This window comes from Pinus tabuliformis, chromosome 8, assembly GCF_031772625.1.
Source record: "Pinus tabuliformis cultivar Carrire ecotype Pingquan chromosome 8, CPIR1, whole genome shotgun sequence".
Taxonomy (NCBI): domain Eukaryota; kingdom Viridiplantae; phylum Streptophyta; class Pinopsida; order Pinales; family Pinaceae; genus Pinus; species Pinus tabuliformis.
Genome location: NC_142294.1, coordinates 417,162,261 through 417,186,798, shown reverse-complemented (window position 1 = coordinate 417,186,798; position 24,538 = coordinate 417,162,261). Strand labels below are relative to the sequence as shown.

Here is a 24,538-nt window from a genome sequence, read left to right as displayed (position 1 = left end):
ATCTTTCAATTTCGTCCAACTTATTCTGAATAACAATGACTTGATTAGAATGCTCAACTTTCATAGCACTGATTTCCTTTGCATGATTTGATTCCATGGTATTCATCATGTTCTGAAAGGTGATTGTCTGATTATATTGAGTAACCTCCATAACCCGTAACCTGTTTTGAAGAGAGATCTGACCGGGTTCCATGTCCTTTATCATTTCATTATGATTTACTTGGATAGAACTCATTTCTTTCTTATGATTTATTTCCATGGCAATTAAATGATTTTGCATGGTGGTCATCTGATTGGAGTGATTAACTTCTATGATTTTCATTTCTTCAACATGTTTTTCCTCTATCGCTAATAACTTGGTGTGCATAGATCTCATTTCCTTTGCGCGATCTGCTATCAACTGTTCTTGACTGCATTGCATGTCTTTAACCATTTGAATTAATTCTTTGATAAGTTGACCATCTTCAGTTTTATTCTTAATCTCTTCAACTCTACTTCTTTGTGGCTCATTCTTGTTCTTAAGTGGATGCCCATCTCCATATTTTTTCTCAAAGGCATCAATGATTGATTTGAAAGAATCAAAAGTATTATGAGGGAACTCCAAAGACCAATCCATAGGAGCACTATCCAAGGTGACAATAAAAAGCCTCATTTTCACATCCTCATAGTCAATATACGGGCGATGCTTATACAAAGGTTGAAATTCTTGAGGTGAGTCTCAATGTCATTATCTTGAAAAAGAGGCAACTCATCAATGGCCTTTCTGACCCCATTCGGAAACTCATGTGGATAACTTGGAATGTTAGTAAAGTTACAGGGCAAACAAATCCATGATGACTCGCTTGAGGGCAACAGGAGCTAATGGATGTCAGAGAGAGATCCTTGTTCAAGAAAAACAAGAAGTACGCAAGAAGTGAGCTTCTAGTAGAATTTCTTGCAAAAAATGAAAGAAGTGGAGTCGCCACTTGAACATGAATCTAACTCTAAAATCCAAAAAGTGGAGAATTGAAAGGTTAATCAAGAACCAAAAGTTAGTTAAAGGAGAATGGGAAATGTCAAAACACTGAGAACAAGAAATTTGATTAGGAGGGTCAAGGAAAAGAGAAAAAAGGATATCAGAGAAGGCTTCTTGTCTGAGAAAAAGGAGTTGTCTACTAGAAGCAACCCGGCTTAGATGAACTCTAAGAGCCTTATCATGATCAGGAGCAGGTTTAATTAAGGTACCGGGATACCTTCTAGTACAGGCCATTGTGATAGGATGAATAAGTGGAGTCGCCACCCAAATAAGAAACTAACCCAAATGTCTAGGTGCAAGGAATGTGCGTATTGATAAAGATGAAAAAGATGTGTGAGACTAAGGATGAAAAGATCACACCTCGGTGCCAAAAAATGTTGTGACGATGCCGAGTCAAAGGATGATGATGAAAAAGAGAGAATGTGCTGCTTGACAGGTGAAGTAGATGATAATGATGAAGGGAAGAGAATTGTCGAGGACCAGGGACAAAAAAAACTCTATCACTGACAACGACGCCACAAAATGTTGCCCAAATTGTACAGGTAAATGCCACAACGACTCAAGGCAGGGATCAAAGTGACAACCCCTATCATGAGTCGTTGTTACATTTACCTGTATAATTTGGGCGACAACAGTTCCCACTCAAAATCCATTAGACTTAACGTTTATCAGGATTTTAGGATTGGGGGGATTGCAATGTTTCTACTAGATTCTATCATGTATGAGGGTCTGGAACTCACATTTAATCAAGAACACCAAGCCTAGAAGCACTCCTTTTGGGGGGATGCGCCCCCCCTCAATTTTGTCTAATAACCTTTGAGATTTAAAGAAATTATAAAAAAACAAAAGTTAAAAAACAAAATTAAAACTAAGAGAAATACATAATAAATATCAAGACCTAAACTAATTTGCAATCCATAACTCACTCATTCGACTTACCAAGCTTACCCCATGGCCCTATCTGACTTACCAGTTAATTGTTGCCTCTCCTCCACCGCGACACTCCTTCAATGCTCATTGTCCATTTTTAATTATCAGTTTTGACTTTCGAGTCTTGACTCTAGATATTGATGACCTTAGACTAGTTCTTTTACTCATCTCTCTTTAATATTTTTGAGTTTGAGTTATATCAATTTACTATTTCTGTCTTCAAACCTTAATACCTTTAGTATTTTGCTTAATACTAATTATATTCTAGAATGATTAATGATGCATTTGAATTTTAAATTAATTTAGAATCTAGAATGATGAATGAAGAATTAAATTTTTAAATCAATGTAGATTCTAGAATGATGAATATGGATAAATGTATTTCATTATTGAATCTCGTGGTGTATGGATGAATGATATATGTATTAGTATGAATGATGAGTATGGATCAATGTATCTCATTATGTAATTTAATCATGTATGGATCAATGTATTTATGCTTTCACTATTGAATATGAATTTGAATTATATATATATATATATATATACCCCGATGTCTCCCCATCCCTAAATTTGAGGGTACTCCCACCTGTCCCCCCTGTGCATATCCCCACACTCGTGTCCCCCTGTCCCAGAGTCTTGGTGGATGATAGCTTTTAATACAGCCGTCTTACCTAAAGATTTATGCTTTCTTACCATGTCAGGGCTGGCAAAAGATAATCGTTAAGTCAGGAAAAATATTTGCATGGATATGTCTCCTTAAAGGGGCCTTCCATGCCCAGATTTCGAATTGGTGGGATTAATATACAGCTTTATGCACCTTAAGATAGAAATTTTGACATATCTCAAAATGCCAAGGGAGAAATTTTCAAGATAACTATCCTCGTTATATTACTAACCACAACAACCTTTCACATAAATACTACGAAAAATTTCAATAATACCCTAGTACGAAACACTATGTAAATTTCCAAATCTGTTTAATCCGTCTTGATTACTTGACACAAAGATTAGCAGTCAATCCTATTGAAGGGAAGGGGATCACAAATGCATTAAGTCTGGTTATTTTTCTGGAGAAATATAGTTCCTTACTCACCCACATATTAAGTGTTCCAAGTTAGGATGTTAGTACATTGTCAGCCCTGCTCTGATTTCACTTGTCTTCACTGGTTTTCTGGATGGAGGATGGTAGTAACAACCAGCCAAAATGCTTATTGTTAACCACAAGGGACTCAATGGGATTTGATCCCCAGATGTCTGTGAACTTCACATGCTCATTTCCCAATTGAGCTAACCTTTGGAGTTGTTCATATAAAACTGTTGTGTGTTATAGACCATTACATTGTTTGTCATCAGCATGAAGGTTTCTATTCAGAGGAACAACTTATACACTTGGATCTATCTTTTGCAAGGTTGTTTATGAAATTCCTTCAAATTTCTTAGCTTATATTGCACTTTTCTTGAACTGAAGTTATCAAGTTTGCAATTCATGTGCTTTTGGGGTGTTTCTTCACTAAATCTAGGGCTACATCTTTCACCATCTCTTTTTTGACTTTCAGCTCTTCATTTTAAGAAAAATATTTTTAAGTGCTTTCGTTTGAGATAACACACCAATTGCTTTTTAGCCATGCAGTTGCTATGGTTAATTTTTGTCTATTACATGTAATCACCCTTAGCATGCAAAAGGGTGTGCTATAGACTATAGTTATGTTTGATCTTCGGTGTTCTATAAAATACAGTTAATTTTGAAGCATGCTATTTTGGAATCTTACATTTAACATGCAAAAGGGCAAGCTATAGTTATTATGTTTTATCTTCGGTGTTCTATAAAATGCAGTTAATTTTTAAGCATGCTATTTTTGATTACTACATGATCAGGGACTCGGAGGTTTTCCTAGAAGCATGGAATATTTGGAGGAAGCCGTAAATGGTACCGCAACTGAAGCGGTTATGAGGCAGATTTGTCCTTTATTTCTCTCTGGGGATGACTGTACTGCAACGGAGAACAGCCAATCCCCTGAAATAGTATGTTACTCCTATATCCAATAGCTAAGAAATAGAATTGCCTCCTCACATATGTATGATTTATTTGTGCAGCTTTAAATTGGTGATGCCTCTCTTGTTTCTAGTCTTAATTTGAAATTGCTGACTTTTCTTAGAGCTTCTTTAATTGGTTCTTGCAGTTGTCTAAAACGTCAAGGGGAAGCAGAGATAAATTAGCTATGCTTTATATTTTTATGAGGATCTTTTGTATGATTCTTTAGTAAATTTGCAGGACGATTTAGCACTATTTGACAACCTTGTCTGTTCTTTTTGTAGAGCGAGACATTTACAGTTCGATAAGTTATATTTTTTATTTAATCAGAAAGAGAATAATGGGTAAAGTCTGTTGATACTAGTTATTTTTGGCATAATACTTGGAAACATTCTTGATAGAATCTGAAAATTCAAAACAACTCAAAGGTTAAAATGTCTTTCCCCAACATCAAAAGTCTTTTTCTGACTTACTTGGTATCTAATTCAATGTTGCATTAATCATTATCGGGATAATATCGGTGCGAGGAAAAAATCGGAAAAAATCGTAATTATTGGGAAATAATCGGGAAAAAATCATTTGGTACAAAAATATTCATTTTTTTTTTTTTTTAATATCTAAATAATCTACAACATAAAATAAATACATTGACACATAAATATGATAAAAGAACTAATATATAAGATGTTTAATATCATTTCTAATGCTAAAATCAACATTGAATCATGTCCTCAATAGTAAGTCCTGACTCCTGACTCCCAACTCAGCCTCAAAATATCAACAAAAAATATAATAATGTATCTCATCATGTCATAATGTCATATACAATAAAATGAAGAAAATAACTAAAGTCTAATCCAATTGATTTCCTCTGCCCCTCTTGCGAGAAAATGCCACAACTTTCCCTTTCCCTCTAGATGTAGATGCTGGTGCTGGTGGAGTTGGCAGTGGAGTCTGCTGTGCTCTAGAAGCTGAAGAACTAGAAGTAGGAGCTATAGGAGGTAGACCATGTCCTCTACAGGTGGCAGGGGTAGCCCAGGCAGGTGGTGTCACCTGGAAATATTACAATCTCCCAATCCTGAATCCTGAAAAACTAATAAGTCTGCTGGATTTTGAATGAAATCTAAAATTCTACTTTCTCCATATGAAATCCAATGAGGCCGGAACCACTCTCAAACATCCTGAGTCATTTCATGGTAATGTTAAAAATTTAAGTAAAAGGATGAAAATGAAGATTAAGGAGAATGTCACTTTTACATTACCATGAATAGCATATCAATACTAGGGCCTAGACTTCATCATTAAGCTGCCCCACTCAAAAATTATTTGTTTCTTAAAAAAAAAATTGCATTTCGAACATTTAGCATCCCTTATAAAACCGCGCTGCCCCGACCCTCAGTGATAAATTGGGAAAAAATCGTGAGAAAAAAACGCGTATAAAAAAAAACGCAAGTATTACTTGCTATAATATCGGCTTCGGGAAAAAATCACGATAAAACGATAATATCGCGATTTTAACAACACTGATCTAATTATGCACTTCTCTCATAGGGCTTTCCATGCGACACTCACCCTTTTGGAGATATTGCTCTAGATGGCATTTGTCACACTTTTAGATGGAGATGATCCAAATTGCTGTCTGTCCAACTTGCAGAGATCTGGTCTTGAACAATTTCCTTTAAAGGAGATATCATCATTTATTTTAAGCTCCAAGTCGACTTCATGGTGAAATTCATGCATTTCAAGATTGCTATGTATACAGTTCTTTTCAATCTAAGTTTTCAAAAGTGCCATAGGTCTATTTGTAAAGATGTCATCTTGTAGCGTTCTTTAAGTCTTCTCTTCAAAAACTTTCACTGCCACATACGAGTCACTGCCATTGAATCACTGTAGTGTGCCATCAATCACTGTAATATACTTGTAATGTCGAGAGACCATTGATGCGGGATTGTAAGTAAACTTAAAACGAATCATGTTATATTGATGCCATCGTAATAAGTTGATGTCACAAAATTTATAGCGTCATTGTGTCATATATTCTTGTTTGCTAGGTCTGAGCCACAGATGCAATATGCGTAACATAGGAATAGAGTAGGAGTAAATTCAAGCTATAGAAATGTTGATTCATGTCACGCGAGCTACATGTGAGCTACATAAATATTAATCTGAACTACAAAAATAATATATGTGCCACAAGTCACCGAAAGTAGAAGTGGAATTCACTGTAATCATGGTGAATTTCGACAAGTGATAAAGCGAGCTACAAATATGTGTGGACGAGCTTTCTCAGAAATTCGAGATCCATATAGTGTGAGCCTGTCCCAAAAATAAGAGCGAAACCATACATACACAAAGATCTATTGGGAGCCCACACCATATCTCTATGTCTCTATTGTTCTTGGCTGTCTTCTATTTGCATTTGGTTTACTGTTCTATCTACAATTGCTTATTATTATTGGAAGATTGAAAAAACTAGAAAAAGTGATTGCTATTGGAAGAAGAAATTGCCATAACTTATAAGTGATTATTAAAACATAGAACATTGAAAAATTTGATAGTTTTCACTTTTTAAGCCCTAGCTATATTTTTTTGGGGGGAGAAATTAAATAGGGGAAACTCTCTTGGAGGTCCGCTATGGATTTCAAGGAAGATAAATTCAACATCCAACAATCAAACAAGATTTTCCATAAATAATATGCATTTAGAAATGGAGTAAGAAAAATGCTAGCATTAATCACATGAAAAACAATATAATCTGCAATTAAGATTACAATTCTTCCAAGAAATAGCCCTCTTTCAATTTCAAACGGACATCTCCAAGACAAAAATCATTCTCTATCAGCAATAGCTCCAAAAACATTATATCTCCACAAGTAGCGAGTAAGACTAGGTTAAGTCGAGCTCTTTAAAGTAGGGCGAAATCCAAAAGTAATGATGACCAACAAGAATGTAGTGATCCTCTATTTATATGATATCAATCACTTCCTTTAATTTGCCTAAATGCCCTATGACAAGTTCAATTTTGAGTGTACATGAAGAAAATGGGTTACAAGCCGACCCAATAGCGCAATACAATAAAATATGGTGCTAAAATGCCACACATGTGGGTCAAAGATCCGCTCAAGCTTGACGTCATGCCCTTTTAGGGCAAATAAAACTCCAAAAATGCATGGAATGAGCAAGATGCATCTCCAACCATCATAATCGACCAAGTGGTTGAGGGTAAGCCCTCAAATCAAGCCTCAAAATGTCTCCATATGTCAAAAGCTAGCTTTGGGTGCCCGACGTCATCTCCAAGGGGGCCATCCAAACACCATGGTGCAATCTCTCTCAAGCGTTGGGGCTCCATGAAGTGGTACAAGCCATCCATAGTCATCTTGAGGATGACCATCATCATCTGGACTTCGGATCAAGCCATGCCCATTAAATAGTATTAAGGCTATTGAAATTGTAACTAGGGTTGGTCTTCATAATTGTCATTGTATCAATATGTATTTTATGTAAAAACAAAAAGAAGAAAAAATATTCTTTTTTTCTAGCATGGTCTTCATGCTTTATTTTGGGCAAAAGAAAATGTAAAATGGCATGTTCTCCGTGACCCTTGTAAAAGAAGTAAAGTTGAATTTTTGTAAGTGTCATTTGTCCCTTCAATTTGCCAAGTTGACCCTCTAAGGGACAAGTCGACTTTGCTCTTAGAGACACCTTTTCAAATGAGGAAACAAATATATATTGGCATTTATTCTCCATCATTTGGCAACCAATTCAGACGTCATATGTGGAAGTAGTTGAAAGCTATTCTTCTGTGGTATACAAGATTTCTATGGCACTATACTTATGTGATATGCAAATTTCTTATGGCATTGTACTTCTGTGATGATGCGAGCTTCTGTGGTACTTGTTGGAAAAAGAAAAGCGACAACTATTAAATCTTATTTTCCTTAACCTTAATATTTTCTAATGAACTTTAGTTAATCTTCTTCGGTTCTTTAGTTAGATCTTTTCATCAAACAAATATCAAGAACAAAACAACAACAAAGGACACAAAAATTAGGCTCTCAGCCAGAGAAAAACCCCTCCAAGGGGAAAAACCAGTAAACTCTTCTCTTCTTATAGAATCTACTTCAAAATGAGACACAAAGACCGAGAACCGTAGACCAAGTCCTTCTCGAAGTACCAAATCAACCCTTCCACAAGTCTTTCCCTGATTCTGCACCAACCAACTTCAAACTGCAACTTTGTCTTGCTAGCTTCAATACTGCAACTTGTCCTGCAACTTCGACCTGCCAGCTTCAATATTACAACTCGTCTTGCAACTTCAACCCTGCAATTTCAGCCTTATAGCTTCTATGGAAACCCTAATTCTGCATCCTCCTAAGACCTTCCTAGAGCAAGACAACTCTTCCCAAGGTCAATGATGTCAAGGTAGAGTATTCTTTGTTCCAGCTACAAGATACATCTCTTCGTCTTCCTGCAACTCAGACCTGCAACTTCAGCCTCCTTCTGCAGCACTAAAAGCCCTAGAACTTTGCACGTGTGAGAGATAGAGCCCAAACACATGACATTTCATCCTTCTTTTTTCTCCTAGACCTTTGCTCTTCTTTTTTGCTTCTCTCAACTTCAGATCGAACTCTTTCTTGATAGATCGAATGTAGAGTGAGTGGGTTCCAAATGAGGTCGAACTGCTTCTTTATATAGCCTTCTCAAGGGGTCGAATTCCCTCCTTTAGGTTGAATTGTAACTGTTAGGGGCAGCTTGTACTTTTGGAGTTTCCCAGACTTTCTAGATTCAAAATAATTCCTTTTACAATTACATTTTTCCTGGAAGGGTCTTATTACTTGTGACAATAAATCCTAAGACCTAACAAACCTAGAAGCATGAAGAACATGCTTTTACCTAGAAGACCATCAATAAAGAGCATGAAACCCATGCTTTAATAATAATAACTTTTTCTTTTCTTTTCTTGTTTGTTACATAGGATACATATTGAAATGAATACAACAATTATGAAGATCGAAACTAATTACATTTTCAACACTCCCTCTTAATTAGGGAGATATTCATAATTGTACCACCAGTGCAACATCATTCTCAAATTGAAGAGTTCTCATAAGAAGAGTTGGATTGATAAGCCATACTGTAAGCATCATTATCATGACCAACATTGTCTCTGAGGCTTAACTAGACAAGCTCTACTTCATTCAAGAGCATTATGCTGGGAGGCGTTACGTGTGGCACCGCACTACCTCCACAAGGTACATACCCCATTGAATGTCTACAAGGTATGTCCTTTTAGGACTATTCTTATTTTGGACCTTCAATTCTGAGTCTTCAAAGAATATCGGTCCTCTTTGACCACTATTCTCTTGGATACCTGCCACATCCTCAAAGAGTGTTGGTACCTTTCCTTTCTTGGATGTTTTATCCTCAAGGAAACCACAAATTCTTATCCAATCCTCCGCCATTTTCTTCATCCCCTGAAGAAGAGAATGCACATGTGATGTCCAACCTCACGCCCTCTCAAATCGAGAGAAAATCCCTATTCTCCCATTTTTTTGAGAATAGAACCTTGCTTCTTATTCAAGGAGACTCCTTTGCTCCCTCTCAAAACTAGAGGAGATTCTAGACTTTCTTTCGATAATGGAAGCCAACACCACAAGCCTTACAACTTGTCTTCACTAGAGTGCCAACACGTCTGTTATCTTATGTGAATGTCTCTAAAGGAAAAAATGAAGGGCTAAATAAGTCTTCTCTCTCTCGGTCAATGTCTGTACTAGTTCGAGTACTAGTCCAACTTCTGTGGCTACTAAATTAGATGTTCCGAGGTCTACTGCTCCTATAAAAGAGGCTCGAAAGTCTACTTTTTATCCGACTTTGACAATCATTCATGCTTTGGTTATTAGGCCGTGTTTTGAATGAGTACACTGAGCTTTGTCTCTATGATTTGAGGTCTACATTTGGTCCAAGTTCCAAGCTAGTACAACCCTATAATTAGGCCAAGGTTTGAGGTCACCTCAAGTTTGCTTCAAAATTGTTATTCATCCGAGTCCTTGAGCCTCCACTAATCTTTAATCAATCCTAATTTTGAGCCTCCTCACTGTGTCAAAGCAAGATCTCTGCGGTATTGTTCAAGACCAAACTTCCTCTTTCTTAATCAAGTCTGAATAGAATAATCAAGTTTGAGACATCATGAAAGAAATCCAAATTATATTGGTTACAGTTTGAGTTTGCCAACCTCTGTGGGACTATTACCCACCACAAGTGGGTGACCCCATAGGAGAAATTTTCTCCTAGACTTTTCTTCAGCCGATAGCCAACAACCCTTGATAGCCACCAGTGTAGCTGATATTTTGCTATATGTCTCTATTCCCTGAGCTAGTCATATGTCCCCTTGCCCATCTTTCAAGATCGTATGTTTGAAATTGGCCCATCCAACCCCAAAGGTATGATTTTTCATTATGCAATTGGGTGCTTCTGCTTGTTTTACTTGGGCACACTTGGGTATGGATTATTGGGTGACTTGGAAGAAGGAATGGTTTTGACTGTAGTCTTGTTCCCTTACCTTAACTGGGGGTTAATCCTCAACACTAGTCCCGTGGGATCTCCCCTACTAGCTCACAGATTTAGGTGGGCACTACTTGGGAAACCCCGATTTTGGTAGCGTGGTCTCATTTTCCCGTTCTACTTTTCTCACTCCCCTCCACACATTACATGCTCTATTTCATCATCTTCCCTCTCTGGGTCCACATGACCACTAGGTCCACAAGGCTCTGGTACACCCCCCCTGGTCCACATGTCTCGGTCGGGCCTGGAACGATGCCCCAGAGGTTGATGCAACTAAAAAAAAAGATTAAAGCGTAATATGGCCACATAAAAAGGAAAGAAAACCACAAAATGCAAAAGATGGTCGGGACATTAAAATTTAGCATTTGGGCAAAAGCCAAACATGAGCTCTACCCCTTATCATTATGGCCATCACCCTGGTTCCTAGTGTTGGAAATTGGGAGGCTTTATGATTAAAGTAGATTTTCCTTTCCCTTGATAACTATTTGTGAAATTTGTTGGCTTCTTATTTATTTAATTATGTTCTTCTTCATCTAACTATTTTCAAAACGTAAACATTAAGATCACAAGAAAAACAGAGAACACAAAATATAGGCTCCAAGCTAGGGCAAAATTCTTCCAAGGGGAAAACCCAAAAAATTCTCTTCTTATAGAATCAGATCAAATGAGATATCAAAGACCCATAACCACAAAAAATTCCCCCTCTAAATGCCAAGTCAAGCCTTCCTTGTTTCTAGTAGATCCATTAGCAAGATACTGGCAACAAGAGATGTACCACAATAGATCTTCCACAAATTCTAACTCAAGAAGAAATCCTCTCTTTCAAACTTGGACCCTCCCCTTCTTCTTTGCTCTTTCCTCTTTCCTCAATATTTCAAACCACAATCCACTGAGTGTGTATCTCCAAACGAGCTCCATCTTCCCTCAATTTATATAGTTTAGAGGGGTGCGAATAGACATGTCCATTGGGGCAAGACAAACTTCACATGTAGGTCGACTTGGCACCTAGTGGGGTTTTTGACCCAAAATTACTTACTTGAAAATTGTTTTTCTTTTACAATAGGTCCAAATAGGACTTTGACTCTTTGACTAAAAAACCTAGAAGCATGAAGAGCATGCTTATCGAGAAAAATAATAATAATAATTTTTCTTTTCCTTTTCGTTTGCTTTTTACATAAAATACATAATGGTATAAATTATGAAGACCGAACTTAGTTACATTCTCCAACACCTCCTCTTAACTAGGGAGGTATTCATAATTGTACACCTAGTACAAGGATACTCTCACTAAAATATTCTCATTAGAGTAGTTAGATTGATAAGTCATCTTTAAGCATCAACATCATAACCATCATTGTCAACATGCTAAGGTCTTTAACTGACAAGCTCTATTTATATCAGAGCATATTGCTGGGAGGCTTTACATGAGATACCACACTACCTCTTAAGGCACATTCCCCATTCGGATGTCACTAGGTATGTCCTTTTAGGACTATTCTTTTCTTGGATTTCCAATCTTCAAAGAATATCGGTCCTCTTCAACCACTCTCATCTTGGATACCCTATTCCATCCTCAAAGTGTGTTGGTCCATGAGACTACTTTCTATCTTGGATTCCCAATCCTCAAGGAGTATCAATCTTAGATGCTTATCCAATCCTACAGACCCCATTCTCCTTCCATGGCCTTCACTAGATGTACAACTGTTAGTCCTGGCCTAGTGAATGACACATGAAGAAGAGAATATGATGTCCATCATCACTCCTTCTCAACTAGAGAGGAGATCCTCATTCCCTCTTGATTAGGGAATGGATCCTTGCTCCTTTTCAAATATTTAAGGATACTTCTTACTGCCTCTCAAGCATAGAGGAGATTCCTTACTTCCTTTCAATTGGGAAGTCATAACCACAAGTTCTTTTAGTGTGTCTTCATTAATACATCAACTAGTTTTTTTTTTTTTTTTTGCAATTTTTTTATGGAGATCTTTGAGTCACTGCATGGCTCCCCCTTTCCTTTGTATCTCATCATATAGAGCTTTTATCTTTCTAGAGCCAATCTGTGACAGGGTTCAGGCCATCAATCTTTCATATCACTTTCTTCTGGTCATTATCAACAGAGGCATTATATTGAGCCAATCGAAGTAGAGCTAATTATAGCTCCCTTTAATGAAAGTGATCTTCATTGTCATCGAAACATACACATCACGTTATCTTCTTGTACTGCTACCTTTCAATTCGAAGATGATGTAGATATCTTGACCACATAATCTTCCATGGATTACCAAAGCCATTCACTCAATCCATGTATTCAATGAATTGAGTTCAAAACAAATGGTTGTAGATGCACTTGTCTCAACAACCATTATGCATTTCTGCAACATCCTTCTAGGTAGCAAAACCATATTCCAACTAGGTAACAAATACCAAAATATTAATGTCATAATTACCTCAATATGATGGCCTTTTGTCAAGATATCATATTCTACTTTGTTTTCTTTGAAATCTACATCCCTTCATATGGCCTGTCTCCATATTATACAAGAATCCTTCTCCATGATATCAATTATCAATCAACATGTTTATGGAATGAACCAATAAGCTAGATTTAATATTCTATCCATCACATTCCTTTTTGTCATTACCAACCTTCTTCTTGAAGTTGTCATTGCTTATTTCCTTCAAGAGATTGCATCGAATGTTGATTAATATCGTTATTCATACTTTCCTTCCACTGTTTTAACATGTTTTTGCAATATGTCTTTTCAGGGTGTCAAGCCATACCTTAAGCAGATCATCAAAGTTTATAATATCCTCTAGTCGGAGTGTTATGCGAAATTCTGCTACTTTGCTCCCTCAGAACTCAACATTGCTTTGCATGCTTTATTGCAACAAGGTTCTACTTCATTTTTCAATCGTCAATGAGCTCATTAGCTAGAAGTTTCAACATCATGTGTATCAAGGTCCTTACAGTTCCCTCTTTTCATCATGCTCATAATTTTCAAGGAGTCATCAACAAGCATGAGTGCTACTTTGCTTTTCCATCCTTCTCATCTTTCTTTCTTTTATTATGTACCTGCAATTTTCATCGACAAGTACAACCAAGCAAAATATACAAAGACAAGAGGATGATGTCAATTCTGTCAATCTAGAGTTTCTATGGTTTCTCAGAGGGTGTACTTCTAAGGTTCTAGATACAAACCCTAAATTTGTTGATCTTACCTTATTAGGGTTTTAGCAAAAACATCAATCCTAGGGTTTTGACTTTCAGGCTTAGGGATTATTCATTTTGCTATGGTTTCCTTACGTAGGGTTTTCCAATCTAAGTCTCATCTAGGTTTTACAAACCCTAGATATCAAAAACCTTTAAACAAACCCTAGACATTAAAAATCTACGATGTAAAAAAAACTCATGCATTTCATTTCCTGATCTAAAGGTCTAAATGTTATCATATCAACAACTATATGTCTTTATGCAGATCCTTTATCTTTGAAAAGACCATCCTGACCTAGGGATCTTGACACATAACATGAAATGCACATAAAAATTGCACATATCTTTGCAATACTAAGATACCATCGTTTTTGTAAAGGCCTGGTCCTTCTTCGTTTTTCAACACTTCTTCAATAAGTGTTTATCTCCAACATAGGTGCCTCAACTCCTTCAATTTCAGAACCTTTGTTGAGCTCATAAATGTGCTTCAGGTACTTCAGATTAAGTGTTGCTTCTAAACATATCATCTTCATGGTGAAATCCATTGTTCTTCTATGTATAGAAATGAAATCTCAAGATTGCTTGAGGACACTTCATACCTTAACATTGTTATATACCATAGTTGTACATTACAGGTGAGAGGACATCCAATCACAAACGTATTAATCTCCAGAGTATATTTTGTTATGAGTGAGGTGACCTTGTAGCTCTCAACATGTTAACTGGGAGCCACTCCACGTTTACATTCATTGATTTATGTGACAACAACTTCCGCAATATAGTAATCTGACGTGTTCAACGTATGTCTAATAGAAAGGCCAACAAAGCCAGATTTGTCAACGTGACAATCTGTATGACCATTGTTTTGAGTTACAATACAAAGGTTTAATATTGCTTCTGATCAATGTCTGGACTCGCTTTCAAGTTTAAACCCCACAAACTTCTTTTAATAAAGAAACGAGTTTACGCCATAAACAATGAACTTGTTCAAAGTCATAGACTTATGCCAATAAACAAGCATGGACACCACAACGAAACAAGTTTACACCATCGTTCAACCTCATAGACTTATGCCAATAAACAAACTCGAACATTGCAACGAAACGTGTTTACGCCATAGACAATGGGCTTTTGCTGTTGAATTAGAACCATAACCAAAACGACGGACTTCTGTTGCACTGTGTAATATCAACAAACCACATGACATTATTCAATTTGCTAGATATATCATAAATATTTATATATGAGTAAGAAAGGAACTTCGTCGCAACCTTTGGCCACTACCTTGGCCTTTTATCACTGCCTGACATTTGGATGTATAGCCATTACGGGAGAACAAATGTTATATGTATTCGACCACTGTCAAACATGAACTTCTGTCATATTTTAACGAAGCAAGGATAATGATACTTTTACAGAGAATACCATTTGAATTACGTGAACCACCGTGTGATGTCATAGTATATATGAAGCCAAGAATGCGAGATCTTGATGTAAGCCTAGGAATGTGAGCCTTTGAATTTTTTAGACAGGTTTTTTACGCACCCATTCACAGAGAATGCTAGGGTTACCACATAAAGTCAATGCTTGAGTCATTGCTTCAATATGAAACAAAGAATGTGAGCCCAAAATTGCGATCCACATAAATTTGAGTCTTAGATTTACATGCGAGCCATCAGGGATCATAAGCGAGCCACCACAGAGCGGGAGACTGTAGCGCGAGTCATAGAGTCGTGTTATATACAATGTATATAAACAAATTTCAGAGAAATGATAGCTAGGATTACAAAGTTATGGATTTCAGTCATGTGAGTTGCCACGAGGTAGTCATGTGAGAATAGATGTGAGCCCAAAATTTCCTAGAATTTGAATTGCCCATAACTTTGACTTTAGTTCACCAACAGAGAGAGAACCTTCAAGGACGTTGATCCAAAATCCAACTTAATGTGATATGTGGGGCCCCAACTTTCAACCAAGCTCTGAAACCATGTTGCAAAATCAGGAGGCTTTATGATTAAATTAGATTTTCCTTTCCTTGATAATTGTTTGTGAAATTTGTTGGCTTCTTATTTATTTAATTATGTTCTTCTTCATCAAACAATTATCAAAACATAAACATGAAGATCACAAGAAAAACAGAGAACACAAGATATAGGCTCCAAGCCAAGGCAAAACCCCTCCAAGGGGAAAACCTAAAAAATTCTCTTCTTATAGAATTAGATCAAATGAGATATCCAAGACCCATAACCATAAAAAACTTCCACCTCTAAATGCCAAGTCAAGGCTTTCTTGTTTCTAGGAGATCCATCAGCAAGATACCAACAATAAGAGATGTACCACAACATATATTTTACAAATTCTAACTCAAGAAGAAATCCTTTCTTTCAAACTTCAATCCTCCCCTTTTTCTCTTCCCTTTCTGCGATATTTTAGAACACAATCATCTGAGTGTGTATCTCCAAATGAGCTCCATCTTCCCTCTATTTATATAGTTTAGAGGGGTGTGAATAGACATGTCCATTGGGGCAAGGCCGACTTGACATGTAGGTCAACTTGGCACCTAGAGGGGTTTCTGACCCAAAATTACATATTTGAAAATTCTTTTTCTTTTTCTTTTACAATAGGTCCAAATAGGACTTTGACTCTTTGACTAAAAAACCTAGAAGCATGAAGAACATGCTTATCTAGAAAAATAATAATAATAATTTTTCTTTTCCTTTTCTTTTGCTTTTTACATAAAATACATAATGGTACAAATTATGAAGACTGAACTTAGTTACATTCTCCAACGCCTAGGGCCCCAGTGAGTGCCCCCTGCATTATTAAGGAACCCATCAATGTCCCAACCCCTGGTGGGTGATGCACTGCCCCACCTTAAGGGGGTAATCACTGCTATATCATACACATCATGTTCTCATCCCTTGGAGTCCCGAGTAGTAAAATAAAAGAGAAATCTATAAAAGGCAAAAGGTAAATGAAGAAGGGTGGAAAAACAAAGGTCGGGGTAACTCATGTACCATGATTGCTCCCTCCTACATTCATACACCCAAATATGTGGACATCCCTCATCATTACCACCCTTGAGCCCATGGCATTTGGCCTTGAGACCCCTATGTCCCCATCCACCTCATCATTATCCACATGACACCTACCACTTGAAGGGTGTACCTTGGACATGTCCTTCCCTTTAGGGACTTGGAACACCTAATAGGGTTGTTTATTAACCACTCCTACCTAGGGAGGTAACACCATTACATGCTCAAAGCCCCAATTTTCGAAGGGAAACCCACTATGAAGTCTCATTTGTGCCCTTGACTAACAAGCTTATTCACTTAATTACACTAATAAATTTTTGTGTTTGAAGGTGAGGAGACACATATCTTATACAAGATTGGCAGGTAGTTTCATCATGGGCTTGGCAACTTAACTGGGGCCCAAGCCCAGCAAAGGATCATATTGACACTTGTAGTGGAAGCGTTGAGAGCCATGAGTTTCCATCATGTGACAAAGCATTATTTCATGCCATGGGCGACCTCAACACCTACAGCAACTTGCTCATTTCCCCACATTATATGCGAGATGATGCACTTGGACCAATAGTGCCCCCGGTCGGATTTACAATATATACATGGTTTGGCAGCTGATCCGAGGCCCATAGGAGGTTTGTCTCATCCTTGAGACATGGAAGGGAAAGCACTGTATTTTGTGTCCTCATTTGGAGCAGTCTATAGGCTTATTTTACACCAGGAGACCCATGAGACCATTACTTGTGCCCCAGAGCCACTTTGGAGCACCACATGATGCTTTTTATAATGATTGAGGGGCGAGCCCCTTGACCATGATTCATGAAGCCCTCTTCTTCATCTTGACACCTTGAGGAATCAATTAGGCCTTCCGACAACCCTTCTACATCACCATTTTATCATTTTCGGCTCGCTTGGGATGGCTTCTTTGTGAGATTATGCTCTATTTGGTGGGCTTGTCACCAAAGATATGTTATTTTGCACATTAAAATAATTTTAGGGGCATCTTAGGCTAATTCGAACTACTTAGAAGATCATATAAAGAAAAGTGACTCTCATTTGTGAGAGCATCATCATTGAAAAGTGTAACTAGGTTTGGTCTTCATAATTGTCATTGTCATTATGTATTTATATATTCTGTGTAAAACAAAAAGAAATGAAACAAAATTTTGTTTTTTAAGCATGGGTTTTATGCTCAAGTCAAATTATTATTTTAGTTAAGCATGTTTGTCATGGTTCTACGATTTATCGAGTTAAAGAGTCAAAGTCCTGTTTGGACCTATTGTAAAGAAAAAGGATTTTTTTTCTCTATTTGTAATTTGGGTCAAAACTACCTCTAGATGTTAAGTGGGTCTGCCTGTCAAGTCGACCCTACCCCAAAAGACGTGTCTATTCGAACCCCTTTGAACATGTATAAATAGAAGAAAGTTGAAGCTCATTTTGGACACACAAAATTCACTTGATCTCATCTGAAATTTTGCGGAAGGAAGGCCGACTGAGTATGAAGTTGAAGAAGGGTTTCTCTTGAAGTCAAATGTATGAAAGTTCTGCCTTATCACATCTCTTGTTGAAGATTTGTTGCTGGTCTCTTGCTATTGATGAATTTGTTGTCCAGAAGGATGGTTTGACTCAGCATCTAGAAAGTTGAAGTTTGTTTATGGTGATGGGTCTTGGTTATCTCACTTTGATTTGATTTTATAAGAAGAGATTTTTTTGGGTTTTCCCCTTGGAGGTATTTTGCCTTGGCTTGGAGCCTATATATTGTGTTCATTGTTTTCTTGTGATCTTCATGTTTACGTTTTGATAATTGTTTGATGAAAATGACATAATAAAGATTAATAAAAGGCCAACAAACTTCACAAGCAATTATAAAGAGAAATCATCCCTAATTTGTTGCTCTATCGATTTCTTAACAAACATCACACTTGGATCTATCTCTCTCTTGAGAATTTCGCACTTTCTTTGGATGTCAATTGGAGTTGTTTTGATGCATTTCAATATTTTTGGGAGCTAAACTCATTTTCTCTTGGAGCTACTTTCTATATCTTGGATTGGATATACCTCTTGTTATCTTGTAAGTAAATTTTGTTGAAGATTTTTCATGAATGATGTCTAATGTGTGGAATTATTGCATCTAGCTAGTTCTTTTGTGCCCTAATTTATTGAAAATCATTGTACAGGTTGCTAGAATTGTTTAATTGCACATGTTACTCATTGATAACAAGTAGATGAATGTTCCTAGTGGATTGAAATTTGCCTTTCTTCCATAAAAGTCCATAGATCTTGGGTGGGTAATTGTTGAAAGGTAGGTTCTAGGGCATCACTTTTTAATCTCCTTGAGAGATGATTTAATTGAATTTTGAATCACATAGACTCCATAGGCCAAGGTAAGGCACTAGTCCAAGAAATTTGGTGATCACCCTCCTTCTCCTCTTTTCTCCTTTTTCAAAATTTCGGCCCTACCCTAGATGACTAGCTAGGGCTTCTTGTGAGTTGCATTAGAGGGGTGATCTTGTAAATCTGTTTGGATAGGCTTCTGTGCTGTTGTCTACTCTAGCGGCCCTCCAATTTTGGTGCAATTCCCACAGTCAATTTGCAAAAAAACTCAAGCCCTAGCTATATCTTTGGAAACTCATATTGAACGTTTATGGTTGGTGGTCTTCCAGAGGGTCATTTGCACATAGAGTTCAAGAAAAATCAATCATTCTTGATCCTTTCTTATCTTGAGCTTGACCTAGTGATCATATTGAAGGATTTCCTCCCACGATTACTCAAAAACCCTTGGCCTCGCTTGGATTTCTTTCCAGGTCTTTCTAGTGGAACAAAAACCCTATTTTGAATTGCAAAGCCCCTGGAGAGGTTTTCCTTCACCTTGAAATTCTTGATCCTAAGCATCCTCTTTATCATTGAATATCCCTAACCCTAGGTCTAGGTCTTCCTCATAGTCTTTCCGGGAGTGAAAGTACCCAATGCATGAAATAAAAAGAGAAGCACTTCGATTGTATCTAGTGACTTCATTGCAATAAAAGCTATACCATTTCTATCATGTCTCCCTTCTTTCATGTATGCTTAACAGTTTAACAGTGGGAACTATACTTTATGTAAAATACATGTAATGTGTTGAAATTTCTTGAAATTCTGATTTGCTATTATGAACAATCTGAAAGACACTTTTTTTTGATATAAACACAGAATTTCTCTACTAAACCTGCAGCAGAATAGAACATAAAAAATGCACAAATCACACAAGAGAACACAACCAAGTGGACCCAGTCCAGGTTCGGGGATGGAATGTAGCAATCGATGATGTTCCTATCCTGGACAAGGTGAAAGGAAAGGACCAAACAAGAATATTTACTTCAAAAGGTTGAATTGATCCTATTGAGGTCTAGCCCTGGGGATGCCTAGGCAAAATTCGATCCTAGAGCTAGGGCTTGGGATTCCTGAAGATTCCACCATTAGAATTGCCTCAAATTTGGAGGAGAGGGAGGGGACCCACCAATGCAGTAGCTTGTAGGAGATCGAAATTTTTCCTTGGGTCAATTCCTAAGCCCTAGGTGATCTAATGGGGTTAGACCTAGGGAAAAAGGGTAAAAGGGTAAAAAGAGGGTTAAAATAATCACCCTTTTTGAGGGATTAGTGCCTAATTCACTTGGGGATATGGAGTCAAGGATGATGATGAGTAAGAACTTGGTTTCTTGATCAAGTAGGTCCGGAAAGTCAGTTTCATCCAATGTTGGCAGAAAGAAAAGAAAAGTGACATTCCAACATTTATGCTTCAAAGAAAATGATGCAAGCTTATCAAGAAAAATAATCTCTAGGATATTTCATTCATATAACATTGGCCCATACATTAAATTAGCTAAAACATGCTTAATTCCACATTTCAATTATGCAGCAACTAGCCCTAATTTTAGCAGTATGCAACAACAAGAATAACAACGTCACAATTCACTTACAACGTTATAGAATATATCTAGCCAACATTTCGTTTGCAAGACAAAGCTCCAAGACAGGAAAAATAGTCCAAATCCATACGTCAAAATTCATCCATCTCCAAAAAATATCCTCTAAGAAAAAAATCCAATGTTGCCTATGATTAGAGAGATCCCAAGTCAAGTGGTGATCTAAATGAATGTATCTAACATCAATATATAGCCTCCTAAGGAGTTCGAATTATTGTATGGGCCCACATTAGCCCCTAATGATAAAATAATGTGCAAATAAAATCCTTATTGGTGATAGGCCCACCAAAATAGCTCACAAGTGGAAAAATAAGCCTCACAAGGGGCCAAATAATAATATGTACATGTCATGCGGCCCTGCAAAGGCTTAATAATGTCCTAAAGTGCCATACTGAGGAATAAATTCCTCGGAATATGATGGACAAGGGGGTGGCCCCTTGTTCCCTTAGTAGACCTATAGTGCTCCTAGTGGGTCTAAGGGCACATAAATGAGCCCATGGGTCTCCATATGAATCGAAGATGCCTGTAGATCCTCTGCAAGGATCTGAGTGGTGGAATGAATGGTGCCATGACGTCGTACAAGTCTTGGGACACTTGCCAAGAGTGTGGGGCTCCTGTGGGGGCTTGCTGGGCATAATGTACCAAGCATATCACTATCATCCCAAAAGTGGATCACTAGTAGTCTCTGAGCATTGATGAGGATCTGTGTTGTGCTGTTTACTGCTGTGGAGGCGATCGGCTTTCTATGCACACCCTATATGTGCCAATGTAGACCTCTGGGGGTTAGGATCTCGTATAGGGAGACCAAACCCAAATGGAAACCACCTGTAATCCTGCATAAGATCTAATGTGTCCCCTAGGCTTCCAGTACAACCAATCATTAAAATAATTGTGTGAAAGAGTTTACAAACCATGGATAAAAAAGTGGGCACTTCATAATGGCATGCCCTTCTGTAGTGGGCTTTGGCATGTGCTAGTGTCTCCAAGCTCCAAAGGGGGTTAATCAAGTACCTTATTAGGTGGTTTCAGCCCTTAAAGGGGATAGTATGTCCAAGGTACATCCCTCTAATGGGGGTGGCAATTGTTAAATAAGTGAAATGGAGTAGGGAATGAAAGGGGCAATCTTGGGCCACGTATGGGGGCATAGGGGTAGCTAGATAAAGGGAAGCATACAGTTGGGTATGTAATGTGTAGGAGGGAGCAATCATGGTACATGAGGTGTCCCGACCTTGATTTTTCCACCCTTCTTTACATGGTTGTTGCCTTTTATGAATTTTCTTTAATTAACTGCTCGGGGCTCAAAGGACAAGATCATGATGTGTAAGATATAGCAGTGATTACCCCCTTTTAGGTATGGCGGTTCATTGTCCTCTAGGGGTTGGGACAATCATGGGTTCTTGAATGATAAAGGAGGCTCATCTAGGGCCTATGGAACCAAGGTGATGACCATGGATTGGGGTAGAGCTCATGCATTAGCTTTTGCACACGTGCTAATTATTTTGTCTCGTCCATCTTTTGCATTTTGTGGTACAATTTCCTGTTAAATGTGGCCCATTATGCTTTTTCTTTTTTTTTTTTAGCAGCTTCAACCTCTGGGGCATCATTGGGACCTAGAATGAAAATGGGGACCCAAGTGCGAGAAATGATGAATCGGGTATAGTGAGTGGAAAGGGAGTAATATATGTGGATAAAGGAGTGGGACCACACACCCAAAGTCAAGGTTTCCCAAGTAGTATCGTCCTAGAACCAAATGGTCAATAAAGGAGATCCCACAGGACTAAGATCCAAGGGTAGCATCCAAAAGAGATCAAGGGGACAAGAGCACAAACTAAGCCCACTCATTCTGCCAAATCCCCCCATCAATCCATATCCAGAAGTATCCATGATAAGTAAACCCAATACTCAATTAGCAAATGACAAGACATATCTTTAGATTCGGGAGACCCACCTTCAAACATACGATCAATACTGGGGGGTGAGGGACCATATGGCAGGCTCAGGTGGTAGAGAAATGGCACAACGAGCTAGTAGGAGGCTACAAGGGGCCGCTGGCTATTGGCTGAGGTTCATCATGGAGAAAATTTCTCCCGGGGATATCACCCACGAAGTGGTTTGTAATAGGCTCCAACTTCTTCTTGTTATCCTTGGACACATGACAGTAGACCTTTGTGCTAAAGATCCGGAAGTGTGAAACACCGAGCTTCTTGCCTGTAAAAGCCTCCTCTGGTGTAACTAGTCCAAGCACCTTGTGTGGACTCCTGTTTTACAAAAATACTGCAGTGTTGCACGCTTTTGCCCACAAGAACATAGGTAGTCCCTGATCATGCAACATAGCCTTGGCCGCTCCAACAATACTCCTGTTCTTCCTCTCAGCCACCCCATTCTACTAAGGGTTATGAGGTGCTATCAACTCTCTCCTAATACCTTCCTTTGCACAAAACTCCTTGAAGGCATTGGAGACATATTCTCCACCATTGTCACTTCTCACTGCCTTGATTTTCTTCCCGGTCTGCTTCTCTACCAAGGCCTTAAACTCCATGAACCTGTCTAAGACCTCATCTTTCTTTTTCATAAAATAAATCCAATTTTTCCGAGAAAAATCATCAATGAAAGTAACATAATACCTGTGTCTCATTAGTGATGGAGAAGAAAAGTGCCCACACACATCTAAATGCACCAACTTCAAAATCCCTTTGGCTATGCTGTCTTGATCATGAAAAGAAGACTTGGCGTATGTGCCAAACATGCACCCCTTGCACACTCCACTCTTGTTAAGGCCACCTGTTGGTAATATTGTGGCAAGCCGCTGAAGAATCTTCAGCGCGCCATGATGCAAGTGTCCCATGCACCTATGCCAAAGTTCAACAACATCTGCACATCCTACCTTACTGCTGAGGGCTGCATCTTTCTCTACCTGCAACTTGTAGATATTCTTCACCCTCACACCTATCTGCTTTGCTGTCCCTGGAGCTAGATGCTTGAGGTAAGCCTTACCTCTACTGAAGATGACATCATATCCTTTATCCTCAAGGATGGTTACTGAAACCATGTTCTTCTTCAACCCTATAACATAGAAAACATCTTTGAGATGAAGAGAATTACCTAACTCCCTTTCAAAGTTGACAGTACCAACTCCCTTGGTAGCATACTTGCCATTATCTACAAGCTCAATATTCACCTACAAATCTTTCTCATCCAGCTAGCTGAAATACTCCCTGTTCCTAGTCATATGGAAAGATGCTCCTGAATCAATATACCACGTGCTGCTCCCTATGGAGCTTGCCATGCAAGCTATCAATGAGAAATCCTTTCAAACTGTGAGGCAAATCTATCTACCTCAGCTTATGCAGCTACATGCTCCTTATGTGACCCCTTCTTCTTCTTATTAGGACACTTAGAAGCATAGTCCCAAAAAACATGGCAATTGAAGCACTTCATCTTGCTTAATCATTCTTCCCTTTGCCTTTCTTGCCTTTGGCTATACTTGGAAGAGCAAGATTCTCGTCTTCCTTCTCAACCTTGGAACCCTTGCCACTGTTGTTAGAAGCCTCAACTAGACTGAGCCTTAGCTTCTCCTGAATGAAGTCACTCCACAGGCGTTCCCAATCCGGCTACTTACTGCGTCCAATAATCCCTTGAACAAAAGTAGCCCCCTCCTTTGTAAACCCGTTTATAGCAACTTGTATTAGCTCTTCATCCACTGGTTTCTCTCCCACAACTGCTAGCTCATCACAGACTCCTTGAATTCTGGTGAGATAGGAAGTTACATTCTCACCCTTCTGCATCTTGATTGTTCTCAAC

General features: G+C 38.1%; 1 protein-coding gene across 1 annotated transcript in view; it reads left to right on the top strand.

The window, feature by feature from the left end:
• The window catches only part of LOC149235826 (uncharacterized), a 296,225-nt gene that overhangs the window by 72,009 nt on the left and 199,678 nt on the right, over window positions 1-24,538 (top strand). Inside the window, exon 3 of the mRNA XM_089368685.1 lies at window positions 3,824-3,970. Within this exon, the coding sequence (XP_089224811.1) occupies window positions 3,824-3,970 (147 nt within the window). The remainder of the gene's footprint in view (window positions 1-3,823; window positions 3,971-24,538) is intronic.